The sequence below is a fragment of the Oncorhynchus mykiss genome, chromosome 9, assembly GCF_057628025.1.
Source record: "Oncorhynchus mykiss isolate SJ-2025 chromosome 9, ASM5762802v1, whole genome shotgun sequence".
In the NCBI taxonomy this organism is placed as follows: Eukaryota; Metazoa; Chordata; class Actinopteri; order Salmoniformes; family Salmonidae; genus Oncorhynchus; species Oncorhynchus mykiss.
The window spans coordinates 54,833,736-54,842,328 of NC_143030.1; the positions used below are offsets into that span (position 1 = coordinate 54,833,736).

General features: G+C 42.0%; 1 protein-coding gene across 1 annotated transcript; it reads left to right on the forward strand.

Moving 5' to 3' along the window:
• The first annotated feature begins 1,368 nt into the window (after window positions 1-1,368).
• On the forward strand, window positions 1,369-8,437 carry LOC110531195 (short transient receptor potential channel 4-associated protein). The gene is given in 12 exon segments (XM_090185812.1): window positions 1,369-1,422; window positions 1,647-1,775; window positions 2,485-2,540; window positions 4,557-4,658; window positions 4,760-4,843; window positions 4,934-5,024; window positions 5,130-5,270; window positions 6,128-6,163; window positions 6,165-6,254; window positions 6,397-6,492; window positions 6,675-6,881; window positions 7,059-8,437. Coding segments are annotated over 12 exon segments (1,221 nt in total). The 3' UTR covers window positions 7,194-8,437.
• The last annotated feature ends 156 nt before the right edge of the window (window positions 8,438-8,593 follow it).

The window sequence follows — 8,593 nt, forward strand, 5'->3', positions numbered from 1 at the left end:
TTAAACCTTATCTTTTTTTACATGGCACATATTGCACTTTTACTTTCTTCTCCAACACTTTGTTTTTGCATTATTTAAACCAAATTGAACATGTTTCATTATTTGAGGCTACATAGATTTTATTGAATTATATTAAGTTAAAATAAGTGTTCATTCAGTATTCTTATTGTCATTCTTACAAATATATATAAAAATCGGCCGATTTAATCAGTATCGGCTTTTTTTGGCCCTCCAATATTCGGTATCAGCGTTGAAAAAAATCATAATGGTCAACCTCTAGTTTTGGGCGGTAAATCTCGGTAACCAGGTTCCCGCCATTCAATCCTAACGCACGTCATGCTCCAGTCATTTTAGGCATGGAAATGTATTACTTACACAGGCCGAGTGTCTGCGGATTTTCGCTCTTCCCTTGTAGTTGATTGATTAATTAACGTCACTAATTTGTATGGAACTTGCCTCACCTGGTTGTCTAGGTCTTATTTGAAAGGAAAAACCAAAAACCCGCAGACACTAGGCCCTCCATGGATTACAGTATAAAAGACTGTTCATCGTTTTAGTAATAAGGTTCAGAGTGAGACAGTATATAGGGCCCTATATAATCTGCAGGGTCACAGAATCCAGACATTATTCAATAATATTCTAAAATGGATTTAAGTCAACTAAATGTATTGAACTTAGTTAATCATAAGACACAAACTAAATGCAATAGTTATTTGTATTTTCCTGCAACTTTCTGAAACGGTGAAGGAATGCCCCTCCCTGTGTGTGGTGCGTGGTATGTCTACACTTTGTGTAGCTGTCAGCGATGATGCTAATGATAACCTCCATTTAAATGTTAACTACAAAGTAACCTTTGCCTACCTGGTATATCATAATGATTTGCATCAATCCAGTGGCCAATTGTTTTCCAAACTCTGAAATCACATGACTGCTACGGAAAACATTTCTAACCAAACAGTCTCTTGCTGGTGGCACTTACATTAAAGGGTAACTACTTCCAAAAATATAATTGTATTATATTTTTCCCAGATCTTTCAGTGGTCTCTGGAATTGTTGTTGACTTAGAATATCCTTTTTAATTATTTTTTATTTAATTAGGTGTGATTTTGAGACCCAACAACCTGAAAAAATAAGGACAATTTGACACCTGGAAAAACAAAACATAATGGAATTTTGGAAAAAAAAACTGAGTAAGGCAGAAAATAAAACTGATGGCATAGGGCCCTGTGTACAGTACCATATGTTGTCATAATCTCAGTTTGTTACGTACACTGTGCTCTTTCTCAGAGTCCTCAGACGAGAGTTATCTGGCCACCAAGCCCTCTCAGACACCGTCTGCCCCAGTCCGTGAAGATTGTTCATGAGATCATGTACAAGGTGGAGGTGCTCTGTGTGCTACTCATTGGCCGCCAGAGGAACCAGGTGAGAGCCAGGTATCTGGAGTTTACAAACAGTTGGTTTGGAAAAATGGGTTCAATTAGTAAATTAGTTCAATTCGGGTTTTTTTAGCCACTGTGCTTCTGCAGTACTTGCTCTTTGGGGGTTTAGCCTGGGTATCTACAATGCACTTTGCAACTGCTGTTATAAAAAGGGCATTATCAAATACATGTGATTTGATTCGTAAACGTATCGTGCCTTGTAAACAGGTTCACAAAATGCTGGCCGAGTTCAAACTGATTCCAGGACTTAACAACCTGTTTGACAAGCTGATCTGGAGAAAGCAAACATCTTCCCATGTCCTCCATGGCCAGAACCAAAACTGTGACTGCAGCCCGGTAAGAACTCCGCTCTGGGACTGGGTCAATGGGCACGTTCACACTGCACCTTAGGCCAGGGTTAAGAGCAGGATTAGCACCAGAAACTCGGTACCAAAATAGCCAATGTGAAAAGCATCACTTTCACTTAATTTACATATGCTTGTGATGCCTGTAATGCGTTCTGCACATTAATTCAATTCGTAATATTGAATCCTTCCATCTGAGGATAAAAAAGCTACAAACTCTACTGCTGGAAGGGAAGCAAAAGCTAATTTTTCCTAATTGTCATAGCTTTTCTATTGACATTTCATTGCATATATCCATGAAGATGATATTGTTGCATGATTTCGCCTGGAACAGCATTCTCTGCACAGCGATGAGATCGAATTTTAAAAGTTTAAACATTTTTCAATGTCGGACAGGCAGACAAGCTAGGTTTATACAAACCATCACTGTTGGAATTAACATGCTAGACCAGAATCAAGAGGAAATAAATGTTACTAAATGTCTTATTGCTTATAACATTTGGTTGTTTGTCCGTTAGCCCAGTGCTTTGGAATACAAGTGTGAATCTTTAGCCCAGGGTTAACACATTGTTGTGTGAACACAGGAAAAGCTAGCCCAGGGCCAGTCTAGCCTGGGGCTAAGATGCCGTGTGAAAGGGCCGAATGTGTCAATGGCACTGTAGCACTAATCACTGCTATTGATCATCGTCTCTCACACACAGATCTCCTTTAAAATCCAGTTTGTACGATTACTCCAGAACTTCAGCAACCATCATGAGTGAGTACATTAGACGAGAGCTGTGTTCGAATACCCATACTAACATACTGTATACTACATACTATTAGTTGACGTACAATAGCTTCGCCTGTCTACTGGGAGTTGATGCTGTTGCTATGCAACCTCTTGCTAGCTTGTTAGCATAACAAATGACTAGCTAAACATTTTACGATTCCGGGTGTGTTCGTAAATTCAAACAGGAGTGCCTGGGTGTGGTCTGAGCGTTCGTACATTCGGGGTGTTCAGAGCGCACACTGGACGCCCTTGCGGAGGAGTAGGGTTGATCCGAGCGCTCTGGCCTCACAACGGCAGTGAAGCACCCAAGCTAACTGGTTAACGTTGGTTAGCTTGCTAGCTACTTTCAGACACAAATGAGAGAACACCTCACACTGACCATTTTACTTGTCCTAGCAAAGCGTTGGTGACTTTAACTGCTGCTGGCAACAATTGCGCTTTTTGCCGACGTTCGGAAATTGATCAGTTATTCTGCGCGAGTGCTCTGAAATCGGCGTAGATAGCCAGAATCAACAAAGTCCATTGAATTGCACAACTATACCACTTAGCTAAGAATTGTGAATAATCAAGTCAATAAACGTTGAGTAGTTAATATACTGCCTGGCAGGTTCAATGTATTAATCGCTAACTAATGTTAGGTAAAATGTTAGGTAAAGTACTGCTGTAATACTGTAAGGATAGCGTAGCTAACAAAAGCCAACATACCGTGTAATGTAACTTATTTGAAAAGTCATTACTTTATTACATTTCTTAACATGTATTATTAGTTCAAGCAATGAATTTATATCCGCTATCTAGTCACACGTCGGCACCACATTTTCGGCCATTTTCTTAAAATCTGAAAAACGAGGAAGCCACGCCCATTTTCTGAAGAAATGCATTATGGGCCCTAAAAGCATGAAAATAGTGTCCACTGAACGTATACTTCGTATTTTGTCGCATTTAGTACGCCACCAGGTAACTTTTGGCATACTAACTATATCCATACTATGACCAATAAGCATACTATTTACTCTAGTCACCTCCCAAATAGTACGGTTAGTATACGTATTCAAACACAACTTAGGTGTATGAAAGAAACTATATTGCTGGGGAAGTTAACACATCGCCTGATATACACGATGAAAGTACTGCCTACTTCCTGACTCATATCACATACTGTTTTTGAAAGGACTTCAAGATTATATCTTCAAATTCATGAAAACGCTGTCAGATAAGATATACACTGAGTGTACATAACATTAGGAACACCTGCTCGTTCCATGACTGACTGACCAGGTGAAAAGCTATGATCCCTGCTATTGATGTCACCTGTTAAATCAATTTCAATCAGTGTAGCTGAAGGGGAGGAGACAGGTTAAAAAATGATTTTTAAGCCTTGAAACATGGATTGAGTATGTGTGCCATTCAAAGGGTGAATGAGCAAGACAAAATATTTTAGCGTCTTTGAACAGAGTATGGTGATCGGTTTGAGTGTGTCAAGAACTGCAACGCTGCTAGATTTTTCACGTACAACAGTTTCCCGTGTCTATTAAGAATGGTCCACCACCCAAAGGACATCTAGCCGACTTGACACAACTGTGGGAAGCATTGACGTCAACATGGGCCAGCCTCCCTGTGGAACTGTTTTGACACCTTGTAGATCATGCCCCAATGAATTTAAGCTGTTAGGAACAACTAGGAAGGTGTTTAGAATCTTTTGTACATTCAGTGTATGTAAAAAAGGGATAGGCAACTCCAGTCCTCAGGGGGCCAGAGTGGTGTCAAGCTTTTTTTCCCATAGCATACACAACTGATAAAACTATTTTCATTCTAAAAAAGATCATGATTAGTTGATTGGAGTGAGGTGTGTTAGCTGGGGCTTGGGCAAAAGTGTGACACCAATCAGGCCCCTTATAGGACTTGAGTTCGATTTTATTTTTTCGTAAGACATTGGGAATGGAGTTTGGTACCATCTCAGTGAATCTGCCATTTGGGTCATGTCTGATCTTTTCTCCTCAGGAACAAGTATCTCCTCCTGAACGCTCAGGAGCTGAATTAACTCAGTGCCATCTCTCTGAAAGCCAGCATCCCTGAGGTGGAGGCTTTTGTCAACACGGACAGGTAGGGCGCATAGTTAGGCTGACGCACAGGGATGGAGGACAATTTGTTCTGAATTTGACAAAATCTCCCATTTTGCATTATTTTTTCGCTCTACTATATAGAAATCTAATCTGTGGTGGTAAAAAGGGCCTCCTGACACGGCTACTTTCAGTCATGAAGAAAGAACCGGCTGAATCCTCATTGAGGTGAGTGTGTGTGTTTACTCCAGGAGTTAATGAGTGAAACATCATGCTACAGGTATAGAAAGAGGGAGAAACCCCAGTCTCTGTCTGTAGTTTCTGGCAGGCGGGGGCGGTGGAGAGCTTCCTGAGAGGGGCCACCACCTACGCTGACCAGGTGTTCCTGCTCAAGAGAGGCCTGCTGGAGGTACAGAGGCTGTTGCCAAGCCAGTGAGGGGACACACCTATGATATAACAGCTTTCTAGTATTCATTTAAAACCTCCCAATAATCCCTCTACTTTGTCCCTCCAGCACATTCTGTTCAGCATCATAGACAGTGGCTGTACATCCAGGGACGTGCTGCAGAGCTACTTTGACCTGCTGGGGGAACTCATGAAGTTCAACATTGACGCCTTCAAGAAGTTCAACAAATACGTCAACACCGAGGAGAAGGTAAGGTCAGTGGACAGGGCAGAGGGTTTAGGGTCAAGACTTCAAACCACTGAGAAGCAAGGAGAGTATATATAAATAGATGGTCAGTCCGGGGCAATTCCATGTTAAGGGTCCAATGGCACATTGTGTTAGCTAAACCAAGTTTATAATTTTAAAAGGCTAATTGATCATTAGAAAACCCTTGTGCAGTTATGTTAGCACAGCTGAAAACTTGTGCTGATAAAGAAGCAATAAAACTGGCCTTTAGACTAGTTGAGTATCTGGAGCATCAGCATTTGTGGGTTCGATTACAGGCTCAAAATGGCCAGAATCAAAACCCTTTCTTCTGAAACTCGTCAATCTATTCTTGTTCTGAGAAATGAAGGCTCTTCCATGTGAAAAATTGCCTGGCTCTAACCAGAATAGAAAGCGTGGCAGGCCCCGGTGCACAACTGAGCGAGAGGACAAGTACATTAGAGTGTCTACTTTGAGAAACAGACGCCTCACAAGTCCTCAACTGGCAGCTTCATTAAATACTACCCGCAAAACACCAGTCTCAACGTCAACAGTGAAGAGACGACTCCGGGATGCTGGCCTTTTCTTTCAAAAACAAGGACATTTCTAAGTGACCCCAAACTTTTGAACGGTAGTGCATGTCAAACAAAAAAACAATGATTGCAAAGTTAAACAGACCATACAACTCGATGCGCAATGACTACTTTTAACAATTTCCACAGAAAATGTTAAAACACTTCAACAGTGCAGATGCAAATGACCCATCTGCACTGGAACTGCCCTCAGTTAAAACCTTATCCCTTTCGATGGACAACCTTCAAGTCCTGTTACGTGTTTGGTTTCATTTCTGCTTCCTGTGTTAGTTCCAGACGTTTATGACCCAGATCAACAGCTCTCTGGGTGGACTCCAACATGCTGGTGTGCTGTATCATCCTGTCCCTGGATCGCTTTGAGAGCGGTAGGTCCATAGAAATAGGCTGAGGCCTTCTGGTTAACACACGTTTGTGGCTGCTTTGTTGGTGGCTTTATGGTAGTGAAATATGGCTGCTCTTGGTCATTTCTACTCTCGGTAGTCTTAGTTACCCTCCTCTGACTCCTCCATGTTTCTCTCCCATCCCCCTCTATGCTGTAGTTGTGGAGGTGCAGTCTGCTGTCCTACATGGCCCGCGTGGAGAAGAGACAAGCCTTCCTCTTTAGGCTCGTCATCAATGTGCAGATACTCACTCAGGCAAAAGGAGATCCTCTGCTCTGTTGACCATTTCACTGTAATACTGATGGCATCCTGCTAGCTAATATAGACTTTAAATTCCTGTACTTGTTTCTCATATTCAGACATGTACACTTGTCTTCATGTGCATAATCGGCTAACTGTGATCCTGCCTGTTTGATGGTGGCTGAACCTAATGTTAGGAGAATGTGAGCTGTCTGAACACCAGCCTGGTGGTGTTGATGCTGGCCAGGACGCGGGACAAACTGGCCTTCTGTCTCAACGCCCTGAGGGAGGAGGAGTACGCTGAGAAATACCCCGGCTGCCTGCTCAACAACTTACACAACCTGCTGTGCTTCTGGCAGCGCCACTACCTCAACAAGGACAAGGACAGCACCTGTCTGGAGAACGTGAGTGTCCTCGACAATGCACACACACCCCGTTGTTACTTTTAATGCTGTCTACTCTGTATTGCTTGCTATGGTGGTACTTCTGTATTGGGTCACCTGTACATTGGACCATTCTCCATCCTATTTGGTTTTCAAGGGAACTTATGTCACTGTTGTATCTCTCCTATTCTCTATCAGAGTCCCTGTATATCATTTACCTACTGGAAGGAGACTGTGTCGGTTCTGTTGGACTCTGACTCGACTTCACTATGTGCCATAGCCAGCTACATCGAGGCCTACATGGATCTGGGCAAAAACTTTCTGGAAGTTTAATGCTTCTGGATGGATGGATAGAGAAGAGAGGAGAGTCAATGTCTCCATTCACCTACAAGCTGAACAGATCTGAGCTCTCACTCCTCCACATCCTTAGGTCTACAGAATGACCGTGTGCATAGTTTTGGGCTTGTGTGTGTGTTAGGTGTAGGAGTGGATACTTGTGTTGTGTGTGTGTGTGTGTATGGAGCCGTGTTGGGGTGTATAACATGCCGGAATTGGAGTTTCCATGTAGCTGTGGAGGAGAAACAGTCAGCCAATCGGCAGCCCCAGAGGACTGAGGTTCCTTCAGCCTTTCACTAATAGTATGGATAGGATCTCTCCTACCCTCTGGTTAAAAAAACAAACCCCCACACCCACTTCATAGTGTCGCCAAAATGTACATGGTAATTACATTGGCAGATTGTGCATAGTAGTTACAACTGGTATACTGTTTTGTGGCACAATTTCAGAGATTCGCAAATTGTCTAGTGTCATAGTTCTACAGTAAGGAAAGGTTATAACAATCAATTTGAGTTTGTATGCCAATGTAATGCATGTAATTACATTTTGATGTGCAGTCACACGAACATGATGTGTAAGTACACTGACTGAAAGAAATGCATTACCATACCAGTATGTTAATGTTTTAGGGACATTGAGACCTAGATTCAATCAGATCGAGTGTTAACCGGTGATGGCTGATGTTTCTTTGGGAGGTGTAACTGTGTTGAAGCTGTCAAATTGGTGCTCTTGTGATCCTTGTGTTGGGGAATAATCAGAATTAGTTGGTAACATAGGTAAGATGTTTTATATTCATCATATGTTTGTAAGTTACTTCTCATCAGAATGTTGTTTTTGTATAATACTGTGGCGGGGTTTGCAGTCATCTGTTCTATGTCAAGACTAAGTTACTTGGGCCGGGGAGAGGTCAAGCGTGTATCTCTTGGCTCCACAATGTCTGTGTGCCAGTCAGTGTGTCTCTGTGATCTTGTGAAGATAGGATGGATTTGATATATGCCTGTTGATATGGAGGATTGGTTTATGGTTCTGAGTTTGAGAAAATAACATAGTTTAGGAGACAAAGCTGAACGATAAATTATGCCTATGCTGTCTGGCTATGTGTGTGTCTTTGCTATAAAGGATCTCAGTTACAATGTGTAAGGGACTCTCAGAGAATTGATTGATAGACACTGAATTGATCTGAGAGTCACAGGGTTGTGATAGAGCTCATATAATTAAAGATGGACTTTTGTGATAACTAACTCTGACTTGTGTGTGGTTTGCTCTCATGATTTGGTAAATAGAGGAAATTTCCACGACACTTGTCACAAAGCCACAACGTCCCACTTGCTTTAATGTTCAGAACAAGAACGTGTAGGCTATATAGAAATAACGACGCTCACATTGAAAATCATTCA